This window comes from Mesocricetus auratus, unplaced genomic scaffold, assembly GCF_017639785.1.
Source record: "Mesocricetus auratus isolate SY011 unplaced genomic scaffold, BCM_Maur_2.0 Super-Scaffold_100004, whole genome shotgun sequence".
In the NCBI taxonomy this organism is placed as follows: domain Eukaryota; kingdom Metazoa; phylum Chordata; class Mammalia; order Rodentia; family Cricetidae; genus Mesocricetus; species Mesocricetus auratus.
In genome coordinates this window covers 28824099-28842391 of record NW_024429189.1, presented here as the reverse complement: position 1 = coordinate 28842391, position 18293 = coordinate 28824099, and the positions used below count along the sequence as shown (strand labels likewise).

General features: G+C 38.8%; 1 protein-coding gene across 17 annotated transcripts in view; it reads left to right on the top strand.

The window, feature by feature from the left end:
* The window catches only part of Baz2b (bromodomain adjacent to zinc finger domain 2B), a 203370-nt gene that overhangs the window by 130133 nt on the left and 54944 nt on the right, over window positions 1–18293 (top strand). For 16 of the 17 annotated variants that reach the window (XM_040745419.1, XM_040745418.1, XM_040745416.1 and 13 more), the window contains 6 exons: window positions 6333–6533; window positions 6984–7379; window positions 11252–11846; window positions 14021–14308; window positions 15473–15533; window positions 16266–16374. In XM_040745419.1, the coding sequence (XP_040601353.1) occupies window positions 6333–6533; window positions 6984–7379; window positions 11252–11846; window positions 14021–14308; window positions 15473–15533; window positions 16266–16374 (1650 nt within the window). The remainder of the gene's footprint in view (window positions 1–6332; window positions 6534–6983; window positions 7380–11251; window positions 11847–14020; window positions 14309–15472; window positions 15534–16265; window positions 16375–18293) is intronic. The other variant, XM_040745420.1, reaches the window with a different exon arrangement.

Here is an 18293-nt window from a genome sequence, read left to right as displayed (position 1 = left end):
GAGTTAGAATTTGAAGCCAAAAATGTTAACTCCAAAGTTTATAGTTTAAGGGAACAAAACTAAGCAATCTTTTATTATGGGGAAATCTTAGATAATCTCAATAGCCCAATTATTCCTATATACCCATTATGCCTATTGAACAATTAACCACATGGAACCAGTTCTGTTTCGGTATATAAGCTGTCAATTTATTGTCTCTGAGTACTAAGTACATTCTTTTTGCCTTTGCCTTTGGCATAAGATTATGTCTTTTTAAGGGAGAGCTTCAGTTGGGCATGGTAGCTGACATCTCTAATCCTAGCTGAGGCAAGTTTAGTTCAGGCTGTTAGAGAGACCCTGCCAAAAATAGAGCCGTAAAAGCCCAAGAGATGGCAGGCAGTGTCCTATAAGAGGGCTCTTTGCTGCTGATTTCTTATTCCTTTCTCTTTATCTCTGTCTCTTTAAATTCTATGTATGTAGGTGTTTTTGCCTTCATTATGTGTATGCACCAGTGATATGCCCATGGAGGCCAAAAGAGGGAGTTGGATTTCCCAGGACTAGAGTTATAGACAGTGTGTGTACTGGGAATTGAACCCGAGTCTTCTGGAAGAGCACCCTTTGCTATTAGTTGCTGAGCCATCTCTCCAGCCCCAACTATAGTGTTTCTTTCTAGGCTATGCTGTTAATGGATTACTTCCTTGTCAGTTAATGGCCTCTTGACTGGTAGTGTCCATATATGCATAGTAGTATACAGGGAACTCAAATGGTGCTTGCCATCTCGTGAATTGCATTGGCATCACAACACTTTTATTGTTTTTGAGCCACCACAGTGGCTACACCTGAATCTACTGCTGTTTCGACCAGTGTCTGCTAATCCACCATTACTGGCCATCACTTCTCAGACAGTGGCCTGGCAGGACTTTTACATCTCAGCCATCCTCTTCCTGACCCTGCCACCAAATGTTGTTTTTAACTAAATCTTCATTAGTTAACTAAATCATTCTGTTTACCAATAAAGACTCAGGAGTCAGAGCCTGGGGTGAGAACCTGCTCCTTAGAGAGGTTGAGGGGCGACTTCGCCAGTGTCTTAGAAAGAGTCTCTTCAGTTCCAACCCAGGAAAGGCCACTGCACTCAAAGTCCCTCCTCCTACTTCCTGCCTCTCTGTGATTACTTTCTGTCAGCCTCCTGACCCAAGGTTGATTTTATTTATTTAACACAAATGCAAACTCAGGCTTCACATTGTGATCATATATCTGGCAACACAGTTTATAAACAAGTTTTGCTGAAAAATTAATGTGTGCCTTGCTAGGTAATTTTCCTGGTGCCCCAGCTGGCAGTGTGCCCTGTGTGCCAGTTTCTTTTTTCCAAGACACCTTCAGTACATTTGTACCTTTCTTTCTTTTCTTGATCTCTGTTTCTCAGCAAGAAATGACTGTTTCCCAAATGTAATACACCTGTATAAGAGCTTGGGGAGGGTGTCCTGGTATGTCTAAGAAGCTTATTGAATATCTCAAACCATCCTGTCGAAGGCCGTAAATGAACATTTTCTCTCTGCTCCAGACACTGAGCCCCTGAGAGAACCTGATGCAAGATCCTTAGCTCCTTCCTCCCGGTGACTCAGTGTCAGGCGCTGCCTCCCACCTGCTGCTCTTCTGCTCTCAGGTCTCCCGTAGGATGTGTTTCCAAGGGCAGTCCCATCAGTGTAAGCAACAAGGGCTTGTTTCTAAGCTTCTGCTAGCTCCTTTGTGTGACACACCACCTGCTCTTACCCCCCTTGCTTTGTGAAGCTAACCCCATGCATTGTGTCATTGGATATATGTCTGTATTGTATTTCTAAAAGCCAAGTGTCTGTCCTTTTAGACTGTCATCCTACCTCGTGGAAGCAGTGATGAAAAATGTAGTGAAACTTGAAGTGTTCTACAGGTTCAAAGCACTGCACAAAAACCCTTGGAAGGCATGAATATGAAACAGCTCTAACTTGTTTTTGGTGAGGGGTCCTGATAGTGAGGGATCAGAACTAGCACCTCTCTTAAACCACTCTCTCCAGGAGCACATATTCAAAACTTACCTACATACACCTTCCTCTCATGAGCTGCACAGACACATCGGTACCATATTTGTTGTGCATATAAACAACTCAATAAAAGTAAGAGTATACAGAGACTGACTGTTAAGCAAAGTTTTAATTAAAGTAGAATTTAATCAAAATATAAAATTTATGATTTCATATAATCTTAAGCACTTTTGAGTAATACATGTGCCAGCATGTGTTATGGTAACAGATTACATAAATAAAATGAATATAAAATCTTGTATTTTCATTCATTAATTTTGAAAATTAAAAGTTTTGTAAAAACCGCCTCATTAGTGCTTTCCTGTATAGTTGGAAAGAAATTCTTCAGGTAATTTGTATGTCCTTCCTCAGGAGTGGAGTACTGATTTCAGGCCTCCTCATTAGAGTCTCTGATGAGTAATTTGCATGTGTAGCTTGCTTAGATCATCGTTCAGACTGTACAGACAGGCTATTTTGAAAATAAAACTACTTAACATTGAAAGTGTTTTATTCTTGAAGTTACATAAATTTCTGTCCTGTGCAGCCAATGAGATTATTTGTCTATTTATTTATTGATTGATTGAAGAAAATATTAAGGAATAAAAAATAATCAATGAGTTGCCATGGACAACATATACAGTGAACCCCAAAATTTAAAAATTATAATTTAAGTATGAATTATAGAATTATAATATGGTTCAGCCCTTCCATTTGTGGGTATGTGTCCCAAAGATTTGAACTAAGAGTCTCAAATATATGAACATTTACTTTAATTAACCATGGTAGGTAAGAAAGTACGATTCCTTCTAAGATAGATTTACATGTATGCACATGTGTGCTAATGTACATTTCACAGCACACCTGTAGAGGTCAGAGCATAACTTGGAGAGTCCTTTCCCTTTTTCCTCCATGTGTGTTGTTCGGCTTAGTTTAGCCTCTGACCATCTCCCTGGCCCAGGAGTTTAATGTTCCTATCTCACAAGATGAAAATAGTTCCTAAGGTATATTCTAATAATTATGCGCCAATCTGAGTGTATTTAGTAGTAATGAGCTTTGTCCTTAAAAAGGCTTAAATGTTTAAATTAGAAGTGCAGATTTTCTGTGGACTTGAGGCTCTCCTATATTGCCACTCTTTCAAGCAGTATCTGCTGCTCCCAGAATAAAATGCACTTGCCCTTTGCTCTTAAGAGCCTTCTGAGCTGAGGTCTGTTGGCTTACCCTCCCTTATCTCCTGCCACTTTGCTCTGACCGGCCCAGCTGACGATCTGTTTTGAATATACCTAGAGTCTGGTTAGTGGCTTTTTCCATTCCTATCTGTCTTGTCTTGCAGTGCTCCTATCCTACATCTGCATAAGGGCGCTTGTCCTCCATTGGGCCTCAGCCCACAAGGTGCTCATGACTGCAGCACAATCCTTACCTTCACCTCTAGCACATGCTTTGTTTGGTCTAATGCTCCTGTTTTATAAATTATACTTAGTACTCACAGTTTTATGTCTCCTGTTAATTCATGTCTCCTGTTCTCACTAGCAGATTTTAAGTCCTTTTCTCATATCCTGAATTTTCAGATTTAGGTACCTAAACTTGGCAGATAAAATGTCTTTCTTTTGTTACTGAAGAAAGCACACAGTAAAATGAAAGTTCAAGAGTTTTCTAAGAAGCTCTCTATGATCAGATGGGATGAAATTAAGTAGCTCTCCTTTGATCATTTTATGAATCAAGATGATTTTTTAAAAATTTTCATGAAAGTAAAGTGACATTTCCTGATTAACTTATAAATACAACATGCACACCATTCCTAGGAACTTTGGGAATGAAATTGTTGATATCCAAGCCTATTTCTGCCTTTCTTGAGTGCCACTATAGTTCTGACACGTGTCTGTTAGCTTCCCTGGGGTTGCTTGTCACCCTTTCACATTGTCAATACATGCTTTTCAGAGACCACCTCCCTCAGAACCACGTTAACTATTTATGAGTGATGATGCCCCCTCTTTTATCTTGAATGGACTCTTATCTACCCTTGGAGCTTGAGAACCTTCACCACCAGGTGTATACTTGGAGGGGAGTATTGTCCCTGTGTCCATGTTATTTTTAAAAATCAATTTGTATACAGGTGGTATGAGCATTGAAATAGTTTTTCACTGCCAAATTATTGTTGAGGCTGCACTGCCTTCTTTTCAGCCTCTGCTAAGCCAGAAGTGGTCCTTTTAGGTTAGATACCCATAACAGACCCTGACTGCAAAGGAGTCAATTCCATCCTGGTGGTAGATTTAACATTAGCTTTGTTCTTTCCCTTCGGCCTCTACCTGTCATCTCTCTCACCCTGCTGTTCCTGCAGCACTCATGTTCAGTTTCCCATCGTCTCTGAGAGAAGGAGATAGTTGCTATAGGGAATGATGAAACATAGTCTCTTGTTGGGGCTGTGTCTGTGGAGGAGAGTGGAGCCTTGAAAGCTGTAACTGCAGCTTCAGTTAGGCTTCTCACTGTAGAGGGGAATTACTGTCCTTCATTCTTAATTCCCAGTGGTAGTGAAGTCTGTATTTTAATTAGGACCAACACTTGGGTAATTTATAGGTTTTGTTCAATAGTGTATTCTTTATCTGTCAGTATTGCTCTATCTTTTCAATGTTCCTCCTTTTCAGTCTTCCTATCAATTGACTTTCATTACTGTACAATAGCTAGTTTTATAGGTCATCTTATGATTTATCTTTTTAATATTCATATCATTCCTATAATGTGTTTGGATACAAACCCCCTTAATCATTCCTTCCTCCTCCAGTTTCTCCCATATTCGCCTGTCTCCCAGCTTCATGTGCTTGCTGATATGTGCTCTCGCTTGTATATGCTCTTCCCCTCTTGCCCTCTCTCCCCCCCCTTCCATTACCCACTGAGTAGATTTATTGTTGCCTCTGTGTGCCGTCTATTGGAGCATGAGAAACCCCTCGCTGCCTGCATCTCTAAGAAAAGTGGGTTTCCTCTTGAGTTGGTCATGGGGGAACAGGAAGTTGAGGGGGTGAGGGTAAAATAGGGGGAAGAGGGAATCATAGGATCGAAGACAGATCAGGCACCAGAGTGACCTCGAGTGATCTAAAGGTATAACATCAATTGGCAAGCTAAGCAATAGTGGAAGGACCACCTCGAATGCCCATTCCTGATAATGAACTTGATGTCTATAACTATCCGGGAGCCTTCATCCTGGGACTGATGGAAGCAGAGGCAAACACACAACTAAGCACTGAACTGAACCCAAGGAACCCAGTGACAGAGAGAGAGGAGTGATGAGCAAATTGGCAAGGAATGGGCTGGCAAAACCAGCAGAGACGGCTGATCTGAACAGGGGAGTGCTCTTGGACCCCAGACCGACAGTGGGGAGGCCAGAATGGGACTGATTTGGACCCCCCAAATGTGAGTGTCAGTGAGAAGGCCTGGGCAACCTATGGGGCTCTGAGCTGTGGATCAGTGTCTATCCCTGGTATACAATCTGTCTTCATGTGCCTATGGCACAAAGAGAGATGCTCTCTCAGCCTGGACTCTTAGGGGAGTGCCAAGAGTGAAATGATAGACTCTAGACATCCCCTATGTGGAGGGATTTGGCAATAGGGTGGGAGGGAGGGTGGAAGGGGAGTGCGGGAGGAGGGGAGGGAGAGGGAACTGGGATTGACATGTGAAACAAGCTATTTAAAATTAAAATAAAAAATGATTAAAAAAAAAAAAAAAAAAAAAAAAAGAAAAGTGGGTTTCCCTCTCCCAGTGACTATCGGTTATCAGTAGCTTCTCAGGTATTGGTTGATCTTTAGAAGCCCTTTCCCCATCCTTTCTGGGATTTTGGCTGGCTTGTTCTTCTTCAGGGCTTATACAGTCACAACCACTTTGTGTGCCAATACACTTTCATGTCCTGAAAATACTCTTTCACTACAGGTGTCCATGCCTTCTGGCTATTTCTTAAACATAAGTCTACTTTTTTTCTGTTTTTCTTTTGAGACAGGATTTCTTGGTGTAGCTCTGGCTGTCCTGGAACTAGCTCTGTAGATCAGGCTGGCCTTGAACTCACAGAGATCCACCTGCCTCTTCCTCCTGAGTGCTGGGATTAAAGGTGTGCACCATCACCACTTTTATAGTCTCTATTGAAGATTTCCTGTCTGATAAGTTAAGTAATAATAACCCTTATGATAAGTCATTTCTCTTTCCTAAAATGGTGTTTTGATATTGAAGGCATCATTTGACAATTAGAAGAACACGTCTTTTATCAGAACCTGAATTTCTTCAAAAGGATAGCTTACCAAATAACGGTTCTTTCTCCAGAAACCTAGGAAGAAAGCTATGGAAAGTTCTAGTAACAGTGATAGTGATTCGGGAACATCGTCAGACACCTCAAGTGAAGGTATTAGTAGTAGTGACTCAGATGATCTCGAAGAGGAAGAGGAAGAAGATCAAAGTATTGAGGAGAGTGAAGAGGAGGATTCTGACTCAGAGACTGAAGCACAACACAAAAGTAACAACCAGGTATTGTTCTGCCTGTGTCTAGACCTCATTCACAGTTAGGAGTTAGAGCCTTCATCTCAGTGCACAGCCTGTTCATGTTAATTACCTTCAGTTCTGTCATACAGAAGACTACTTTTTTTGGGGGGTGGGGTTCGAGACAGGGTTTCTCTGTATTGTTTTGGAGCCTGTCCTGGAACTCTCCCGGTAGACCATGTTGGTCTCGAACTCGCAGAGATCCGCCTGCCTCTGCCGCGTGAGTGCTGGGATTAAAGGCATGCGCCACCAACTCCCGGCTCAGAAGACGACTTTTAAAGGGTGTTTGGTTATGTTTTAGTAAGCATGATCATTGTGTTATATCTGTTGTAAGTGGTTAACAATGCCTTCTGAAATATTCTCTTTCTCCAAGTTTTACTACTTGATGCTTGCTATTAACGGATGCCAAGATAACTACCTTTAAAATTGTATTTCCAGGTGCTACTACATGGTATTTCAGACCCAAAAGTGGATGGACAGAAAGCAACAGAAAAAGCCCAGGAAAAAAGAATACACCAGCCATTACCTCTTGTGTCTGAATCCCAGACTCACTCATCATTCCAATCCCAGCAGAAGCAGCCTCAGGTTTTGTCACAGCAGCTTCCATTTATTTTCCAAAGCTCTCAGGCAAAGGAGGAATCTGTGAACAAACACACCAGTGTAATACAGTCTACGGGATTGGTGGCCAATGTGAAACCTTTGTCTTTGGTAAATCAAGCCAAAAAGGAAACTTACAGGAAACTCATAGTTCCTTCTCCTGATGTACTTAAAGCAGGGAATAAAAATACCTCTGAAGAATCTAGTTCTTTGACCAGTGAATTGCGATCCAAACGGGTAAGTTAAATATTATGTAGACAAGAATCTTATTACTAGGGTTTCTTTACAAATGGGGTTAAGGTATAGCTCAGCTTAAATGTGGAGCACCACCCTGGGCTTGATTCTCAACTGCAAGAGAGGAAAAATGATTTTATGATGTGAATGTAGCCAGTGGTAGAGTAAGATCTGGGTTCAATTCCCATCCCTTCCCCGCAAAAGATTGTTTTCGAGTTTTATATTCATAAATACCCCTGTTTCATATGCTCTGACAAAAGTATTGTGTCATCCCATCCCCTTCTGCCCTCCAGCTCCCCAGCCCCCCTCCACTGTTTTGGCAGTAAAAGTATATTATAGTTTAACTAGACATGTTTTATAATTGCTTTTGTTAAATAATTTCTCTTTATTTTAATATTAATATGTTCTCTGTTGAAGAAATGAACTTTCATGTACTTTACTTTTAGTCCTAGAATTTAAGTGTAAAAATCTCTTATTAGAAAATCCATTTTCAGTACTAGCACAGTAGCATTTACCTATATTTTTATCTACTCTAAATCCCAAAGCAACCATTATTTTGTTGCTTTTTATTTTTTAATTTTATATGTCTGTGGGGGTGTGTGTACATTTAATTAAAAGTTTTTATGTTCTTTCTGTCTAGAGATCTTTCCATAAGTATACACAAATTACTGAAATGATAATAATTAATAAATATTTTATGCGAGCAGACATTTCTTTAGTGTGCATGGATGGCGTGTGTGTGTGTGTGTGTGTGTGTTTATACCTGGAGCCTATGGACGCATCAAATCATCTAGAACTGGAGTTACAGATAGTTATAAGCTACACGTGGGTGCTGGGAACCAAACCTGGGTCCTCTGGAAGGAGGAGCCAGTGCTCTTAACCACTGAGCTATCTCTTAGCTATCTCTCAAGGCATGTGAGTAGACATTTGTATTAGACTCAACTCTAAATGATATTATCCACATGCCTTATTTAGTGTTACAGAATATTTTATGAATACTTCTCTTGACGTAGTTTTTTATAGGGCACTATAACATTGAATTTTGTTTCTTATGACATTCTTTCATTTTTTTGTTCCACACTACCTGCTATTAATTTTTCAGTCTTTTCATTAGTCTATGAATTTCTGGTTTATTTTATCATTGATTCTTTTGATGTTTACATTGTGAACCTGTAATTGAAATTAGAGAGAGAGAGAGAAGGAATAGGATTTGATAGATCTATGTCCGTCAAATCAGACCTGGAGTGTTTTTGCATTTGCAGAAAATGAGATAAGGGACAATAAAGTAAGACCTTAGAAGTAGGGTTGAATCCTCTTCAGTCCCACTCTCACCATACATTAGCATGTGGGTAGTTGAGGCTCTAAAACAGCAATAGATTTTCTATTTGTAAACACCATTTTTAGATAATTTCCCTAACATTAAATGGATACTATGTGTAGTCTTAAGATTACCTGACTTGCCTTGAAATAACAATGCAATAACTTTTCATTATAAATGTGTGGTATGAGATTCTTTAGAGTTAAACAAGGAGCAGTTGCTGAAAATTAAAGTATCTGTGTACAGTAAAAATTTTCTTTTCAGGTAGCCATTTGAACCAGTCTTGGAAAGGAAGCATATATTACTTACTACGAGGTTTATTTTATGACAGCTACATTCTTAAGAGATGGAAACACATTAGGTTTTTCTGCCAGTAAATTATATCTTGGATTTGTAAAAGAATTAGATATGAGAATCATAGTACTTAAAATTAATTAAAATTCCTTTCATAAAAGGAACGCATCAAATAAATACTAATTAAAAACTTAGTGATGGCTTGAATTTAGTATGAATATAGTAGCATTTGTTAACAAAGAATTAGTTGAAGAATTTAATTTTTTTCTGTTTTGCCTGTGTTGATATAGTTTGTGTACCACATGTGTGTCTGATACCTGAGGAGGTCAGAAGATGGGGTGAGAGCCTCTCAAACTGGAGTTATGGGTGGTTAAGAGCCACCATATAGGTTCTGGGAGCTGAACCCTGGTCCTCTTAATCACCGGGTTTCCTCTCCAGCCCCTACTTTTAAAGAGTAACATAATATATTTTAATAATTCCAAATCACTACATATTAGCTAAATCATACTAATAAATTTTACATTTATTGTTATATTTTTGGACAAGTTTTCACTTCGTAGTAGCTCTGGCTGTCCTGTAACTCACTTTGCAGACCAGGCTGGCCTCTAACTCACAGAGATTCACTTCTGTCTGCCTCACGAGTGCTGGTATTAAAGGTGTGTGTTACCACTGCCTACCTCAAGAAGTCTTCTTAAAGATGTAATATTTTCTTATTTTATGTGTATGGGTATTTCGCCTGTATGTATGTCTGGGCACTGCATATGTGTATGGTCCGCATGGAGGCTAGAAGAGATCATGGGAACCCCTGTATTTGAGTTGCAGACAGCTGTGAGCTGCTGGGAATTGAACCTGGGTCCCCTGGAAGAGCAGCTCATGCTCTTAGTCACTGAGCCATCTCTCCAGCCCCTGAAGTAGTTTCTAATATCTGGTTTCCATTTTTATTCATAGAAGTAAATTTTATGGTTTGATTTTCTATAATTTTTTCCTAAGTTAATTGCTATTCTTCTGAAAGTTTGTTTTCTTCTCATGCAAGTTCTCAGCTGCTAAGCCTAGCTCCCAACTCCCCACTGACCTCCCAATATCTTAAAATTTTGCTTTAAAAACCTTTTCTGACTGGATCTGATGACTCATACTATAATGCCAACTGAGGCTAAAGCAAGAGAATTATAATGGGTTGGAGGACACTTTGGGTGACACTGAGCCCCAGGGTGACCTGAACTATAAAATGAGATTTTATCTCAAAAGGCAAGACATAAACAAACAGCAGACTTTCTTCCTCATGAAGTCAATTGGTAATCTAGTGTTAGTCTCAGGTGTGTTTCAAGTACAGGACTATAGGTAATGTTCTAGAAAGACAGTTTTTGCTACAGAAATTTACCAGCCATGGAAAGAATCTTAGCTCTTTAGAGTATTATACGTACTGACCTATATAATTAAAACAAAAGTAGAGAATCACATCTTCAGGGTGAATGCTACAATCCGATAAATTGGGACTTATAGGCAGGAAGATAGGAGTTCAAGGCTAGCCTAGCTACATGAATGGTCTTTGTCTCATAACAGGAAGAAACAACAACATTAGTATGTTGTTGTATATCTGTCTGGGGATGGAGTATGAAATGTTTCTGACTGAGACGAATGTGGAAAGTTGCTGAGTTGGAGCACGAAGCCTGGACAGTATTTCATCTGTTTGACAAATGATTTTAGAAAGCTGTGGGAGGAGGGAAATGTGACACGGTGCTGGCCTTTGCTGTAGTCCAGTCTAGCTAGAATGATAGGCTAATGACTCATGAAGTGATCTGCATGTTCATGCCTTCAGAAGGGTGGCAGTGCTCCCGGAAGCTAATAAAAGAAAACTAATAAAGTTTGCATTCTTCGTATTTGTTGGTAGTTAGGTAGGAAAAAATAACAATATGGCCCAAGTCTGAGCAATATTTAATAAATAAATTCAGACACTTGGTAATAGACTGGTTGGGAATATTTTTAGGGCTTCAGGACTGGATTTTTGTGAAAATGAGAGCAACAGTAACGAGAAGGGACAGTTGGAAAGCACATGCGTTTTGAGTGGTTAAGTGAATGAAAGTGCGAATGTTAAGATTCAGCAGCCAGTTGTCACTACTGACCGTCATTCCCCAGCCCCTTGTATGTCATGCTTTAAGGTTCTTTGTGAAGCCATATTCTGATATTGACGAATGGAGGCAGGCTTTGTTTTCTGGTGTGTCTCATTGTTTTTGTTTTGTTTTGTTTTTTACTTGTGTTTCATCAGGAACAATATAAGCAGACATTCCCATCACAAGTAAAGAAGCAGGAGTCGTCGAAGAGCCTGAAGAAGGTTATTGCAGCTTTGTCAGATACAAAAGCAACCTCTAGTTCACCAGCACATCCCAAACAACCAATAGAAAACAACCACCCTAACCCATTTTTGGCAAATGCACTTTTAGGTAATCACCAACCAAATGGAGTTATTCAAAGTGTCATTCAAGAAGCTCCCTTAGCACTCACTACCAAAACTAAAATGCAGAGTAAGATTAACGACAGTGTTGCCAGTAGCACCCCGTTTTCCTCACCCATCAACCTGAGCACAGGCGGCAGAAGAACCGGCAGTCAGGCTGCCCTGCCCTCTGCCTCCCCCATACTGCACAGTCAAGGCAAGGAGAAGGCGGGGAGCAACAGCTCCACACCGGTGAAAACGCAGCATCACCCTCATCCCGCCAAGTCTCTGGTGGAACAGTTCCGAGGAACGGATTCAGACATTCCCAGCAGCAAAGACTCTGAAGATTCAAATGAGGATGAAGAGGAAGATGAGGAGGAGGAAGACGAGGAGGATGATGAAGATGACGAGTCTGATGACAGTCAATCAGGTTATTTTCCGTTTTAAAAGTTAAAGTTTATTTCTAAGTATGTACCAAAATGCTTGAAGAAAAATTCTTACTTTACACACTTGAAGTCATTGTCATTTGCTGTTTCTTACAGTTGATAAAATATAAAAGCATTGATATTGAAATTGTAAGTTAACTCTTAACTCATCATTCACCTGGTTTTAAATGACTAATTGTAAAGTGAGTATGATGATGCATGAATCCAACAGTTTTATAGGCTTGCTGAATTTTCATGTCATTCAGGACCACTTATCCACAGTATAATTGTTACTCTTTTTTTTTTTTTTTTTTTTTTTTGAGACAGGGTGTCTCTGTATTATTTTGAGGCTGTCCTGGAACTAGTTTTTGTAGACTAGATTGGCCTGGAATTCACGGAGATTCGCCTTCTTGTATCTCCCAAGTGCTGGGATTAAAGGTGTGCGCCACCAATGCACAGCCAATTATTATTCTTTTTAAAAATAATTTTAATCAGTTGGTGGTAGCACAAACCTTTTGCCTTTAAAGCCAACACATGAGAGGCAGAAGCAGCCAGATCTCTGAGTTTGACACAGATAAATTCTCCGAAATAATAATAATAACAACAACTAATTTTGAGCCTTGCATAATTGTGCATGCCTTTAATTCCAGCACTCAGAAGGCAGATGAATCTTTGCATTTGAGGCCAGCCTTGTCTGTAGAGGGAGTAAAACACAGATGTACACAGAGAAACCCTGTGTTGGGGAGAAAAAAAACTATTAGTTCCTTGAGAATTTCATTCAATACGTTTTGAATATAGTCACCCTGTCCCTTTCTCTTCCCTAACCTTTTCTCTTCCCTCATTATTCTCCTTCCCTTTTCCCCAGATTTTTGTTTTTTTTTTCTCATATCAAGGCCAATTTTTACTTCCAGATATTCTTGGATGTATTTTATACTCTCCTGGTACTTATTAAAAAATTACTGGATATCTTTAAAATGGAAAGTATTCACCATGGTCTTTTGAAAAGAACCAAAACGTTAAATCCTTTTTGATATCAGAATTTACTAAGTAACATGGGGTCAGGAACTTACGCCTTGATTAAATTTTCATTTGCTCTCTAGTATTTCCTTCCTTCCTTCCTTCCTTCCTTCCTTCCTTCCTTCCTTCCTTCCTTCCTTCCTTCCTTCCTCCCAAGAGAGATTGCTTTTAAACACATAAAATGCAAGACAACTTAAAATTTAAATACAGAGATTACATAAATGTGTTTGTATTTATGTTTGTATGTGGATTTGTTACTAGTTAGCCAGAAAATGTTCAGTAACCAATGTGAATAAGGAAATAGTCATTATATAATTTAATTTCCCAATAGTGTAAAATCCTGAAAGGTGCTGACTCTCAGTAGTTGTAGCTTTTAAAAACTAGGTTATATTGAACCCCGGTGCAGGCTGTGGTACTACAGCTAATAGTGCTCCCTGGACACTGTTCTGTGCATCTTTATGGTATAGTCCTGTGTTTATATAGAATTTAATTCATTCTTGTATGTTACATGTCTAGTGGAGTATGTACTCACATATATATTAACATGTTGGACTTCACAACCAGAACAGAACTACTTCCCCCAGCCAGTCTTCATCCCCCTACAGTTACTTCTTTGAGCATTATTTATGAATCTTGAGAAGCCTGATGAGGTTGTTACCTAACTAGAAAAACTAAATGCAGAACACCTGAGGAAACCCCTCCCTAGAAGATTGTTTTCTTTTGTGCAGAATCTCACATGACAGGCTGATGGTTTTTCCAGGACAGTGAGGTTCGAGCGGGAAACTGTAAACACTGCCACCTGTCAGCTTGCTCATCAGTGATACCCCTCTTTTTACCTAAGTTTCTCTGTTAGGTTGAAATTAATTTGAAAGTATTAAGCTGAATTGAAATGTGAATAATGTCATATGGAAAGTATTTTATGATTCAAATGTTAAGTAAAACTGTTCGTTTTAAGAGAAATGTGAGGAGCCATAGTTTATATATACACTTTACTTAAATAGCTCATGAGATGGTAATTTTTACATTTACACTTACTCTTGGGAAATTGCTTCCTTGAATTCTCAGTTGCAAATGCTGGTTCTGAAATACTCCCTTTAGGTGCGAACTGCAGGTGATTGGTTGTGACCTAGTTGTAATATCCAAGTGCTTCTTTACTTCCCAGAATCAGATAGTAATTCAGAATCAGATACAGAAGGCTCAGAAGACGACGATGAGAAAGACCAGGAGGAATCAGATAGTGACACTGAAGGAGAGAAACCTGCCTCGAGCCTGAACCAGACAACCTCCTCTGCCAAAAGCCCTCCCATCAGTCTCACAGCCCACTCAACCCCTCACAGCCTCCACATAGGAAGCGCCCCAGGCTCTGCTCCTGCTGCCCTGTGCTCTGAGTCCCAGTCTCCTGCTTTTCTTGGCACTTCTTCTTCCACACTCACTCCGAGTCCACACTCTGGTACCTACAGTTTACTTTTATCGATGTAAAGTCAAGTCAGACTGCAGCAAGACTGCTAGTTACCCAGTTTTCGGGAGATGATCTCATTGTAATCGTATATTGCATCTAGATTTTAGATTGCCTAAGGAAGAAACATGCATTCTGAAAAGATTTAATCCATTGCCTGGTACTTTAATTTTTCCCCCTGTGGTTTTTATTTTAAGAACCTAGTTGATGATCCCTCTTGATTTCTTGTTTTATGTTTACCCTTTATTTCAGTATGGAATTCAATTTAGACTTTGATTTTTTTGCTTGTTTTTTTTTTTTTTTTTTGTGCTGTGTATGAAACGATCACTTGGGTAGTTAAATGCCTGTCCACTCACTATACAGTCCAAGTCTTTTTTCTTTTTTTCTTTTCTTTTCTTTTTTTTTTTTTTTTTGAGTGAGTAGCAGTCAGTCCATATTTTTACATATTTGATTTCTTATAAACTTCTGGGCATTTTCATTTTAAAATTTCCTACATTTAACAATCCAAAGCTACTTTGTATTCTCATCCAATAACTGAAAAAAAAAGGGTCTGTATAGTGCAGTATTTTACTACTGTCTTAACTTATTTTACTTCCATTGGCACTTTCTAATTTTTGCTTTTATTTATAACAAGCATGCATGATAGCCTACTAATTTTATATTTACCTGTATTTGTCTTAAAAATGTGCATATAACTGTAGTCTTCTTCCTATGTGGTTTTGATTAATTGAAGGATTGGCACTGCCTTGGGCCATGGATATAGATGTACAAGGAAATTAAGTTGTCTTTAAACATTTGAGCCAACATTTAAAATTTGTAGCATCTATCTGAAAAATTGTAGACTTCCAAAGAAGACAATGAATTGGTTTTTGAAACCTGTCAGCTGTTTCCTTCATGATTGGTGCTTCTACTAATGACAAGAGAAAAGCTATGCAGCTTTTTTCTAGAGAAATCTAGTGTTTGTCATTAGGTAAAAAGGGGAAAATGCTTCTGTCTTATGTAGTATGCTTTGTTAAAAAACACCTAGAAATAATGAGGTTTTCATAAATATACTAATAATCTATCATTAAAACATTTCAAAAGAAAAGATTCTGAAGTATCATAAAACTGTCATCTGTACATTTGAATATTTCGTGTCCTGGTTGACTTTTCTTAAAGGTACATCCAAGAGAAGAAGAGTGACAGATGAACGTGAGCTGCGTGTCCCTCTGGAATATGGGTATGCCACACACACAAGGCTTTCTTTCCTCCATTAGTTCGTGCATGTTTAATATATACTTGATCTCCTATTATTCTCTTCTCTCTACATAAGTGTTGATTAGAACAGAAGAGCCATAACAAAGGGAAAAAGTTGAATTAGAAGAAAACTGAAAGTGCACCTAATGTAGCATGAAGGCAACGAAGGTATTGTAGTGTGGGGATGGGCTCATGTGACTGGAATGAACCAACAGCCAGTCACATGTAAGAGAGCAGGAGCAATGCTTTCAGAAGGCTTTGCCAAGACAGAAGCAAAGGACAGTGTCATGACAGAGGCCGAGGAACTCAAGGAGAGATGAGCTGAACTGGTTCTAGTTACAAGTATCAGTTCAGCCTGTGTGTTCAGGGCCACAGGCATAGAGAGGTGTGTTTGTGCTCATTGTACTTGGAGCTTTCTGCTGTTAAAAGAAACAATCCATGTCCAATGATGAGATACTCAAACGTATATAAGTCCCCAAAGTAATTCCAGCTGTGATTTCTATAAAACTTTTCAAGTCAAGTCTTTAATTTGTAGATGAACCAGTTAGCTACAAATCAAAATAGTTTTAATAATAATGTATTTGGGTTATATGAATACATTTATTTATTTTTTTATTTTTTATTTTTGAAGAGCATGTGTACTTTTTTCACCTTTCTAAAAGTTTTCATAATAAAATTAAGTATCTTCTGAAATGTTCTTTTCTGTTACATGTAGCTGGCCGAGAGAGGCAAGGGTAAGAAACTTTGGTGGGCGCCTTCAAGGAGAAGTGGCGTATTATGCTCCATGTGGAAAGAAGCTTAGGCAGTACCCTGAAGTGATGAAGGTAAACACGTTCCTCCACCTTCTGTACATTTGGTTCTGATAAAGCACTCCAATGCAGAGGGAAAATGTACGTGTTTCTCAGATGAAGTTCCTTGGTACAAAATATTCTCTTGTATGGGTCTAATGTGCTTAACCTAAATTGCTCTCCTAAATATAGCCTCTTTATGAAATATGCACGACATTACTGTCTTGAAATCTAGCTGCACATCAAAGCCAGCTTGTAATTATTATAACCTGAAGTGGGAAAACATGTGACTTTTTTTCACTGTCTCAGCAGAAATGGAATAGTAGCAATAGTAGCTATTATAAAGGGGCAATTTCAGCTTCAGTGCAAAAGTAAGAGTGGATGGCTTCTACGAAGTCAGAAATGGACCACAGCATCTACCTTTTAAAGTAGTCTTTGAACCAGAAAGTAATACCAGAACCTAAATCTAGAGGATTACCTTTGTTAGTTTCTCTTACAGTTAGGCATACAGTGTTCGATAATCACTCCCCAAGACCTCGGTGCACTGTTCCATCAGCTAGGACTTTGATGTAATCGATATCTTTCCTATTAAGAAAACTCTTTCCTGCTTACTAATGGTGATGACCATTTTGTCCTTTATATAAGTATAAAAATGTCTGCTTTGTTAGTGTGAAGTCTTACTCCAAATAGGTAAAACAGTTTTGGAAAAACCAGTTTCAGTAGGCAGTTCATCAGACAGTGCAAAAAGTTTGGAATAGCACATGGTTTAGGGATAGGATCTTGTCATCTGACCACCCTACATTGTGTGATCCATTCATTGTTTACATGTTTCTTTATTTTGGGAAGTAAGGATCCTTAAAATTAGGTGAGTGGAAATCCTAGTGTTTTGCCAGAATTGGGCTTTTTTTTTTTTTTTTTTTTTTTTTTTTTGGTTTTTCGAGACAGGGTTTCTCTGTGGCTTTGGAGGCTGTCCTGGAACTCTCTCTGTAGACCAGGCTGGCCTCGAACTCACAGAGATCCGCCTGCCTCTGCCTCCCGAGTGCTGGGATTAAAGGCGTGCGCCACCAACGCCCGGCTCAGAATTGGGCTTTAAGTTAATTATTTATGCACATTTCTGAACATATCACTACAGTTGCCTTTGAACTTGTGGATTAAATATAACCTTATACTCACTCCTTACTGGTAGTTTTACAATACCTTAAAAAATACATTATAGGGTTTTTCTTTTTTGAGTCTTAGTGAGACACAGTGTTTAAATAAACTCCCTACATACTTGTTCAGTTTTTTCAGTCACAAACATTTTGGAGGGCAAGAAGTTTTAGAAATTGTCATTTTTACCCTTTGGTTCATGTTTCAGATCTTCATAACAGAATCATCTTTATGTTTTTAATTAAATATACCTTTGCTCTGAGAGGAAAGCTAATTGCTATTCAATACATGAAGGATTTTTGGTATTGTATCAATGATAATTAGGCTTAATCTATAAAGCCTCGTTACACAGAGTAGACTGTTCTATGACATTCTTTCACTTTTTATTAAATACAGTGTTCTTCCAAATGCATAGTGTCTTGTTGAAGTCATTGCAGTTAAGAACTTAGATGAGTCACTGGAGCTGTGGCATGCTGAGCAACCAACGTTTCAGAATGCACAGGGAAGATAGCACAAATTCTGATCTCACTCTTCAGTGATCTCACTTTTCAGCGTTACTTGAATAAATTATAGAATGTGGAAAATTGTTTGGTTTTCAGAATAATACTTCTCTACTTTGTGATGCAATGAAGCAAAAACAATTTTATTTTTCAAATGCCATAAAATTGAATATAAGGATTTCAGGTGCTCCACATGTGATATGTGCATTTGGAAACAATTGCTTTTTGTATAAATTTACTGTCATTTTAACTACTTTCAAATTGATAGCTTTCATTGGGAATGTATTTACTATTTCACATTTTTAT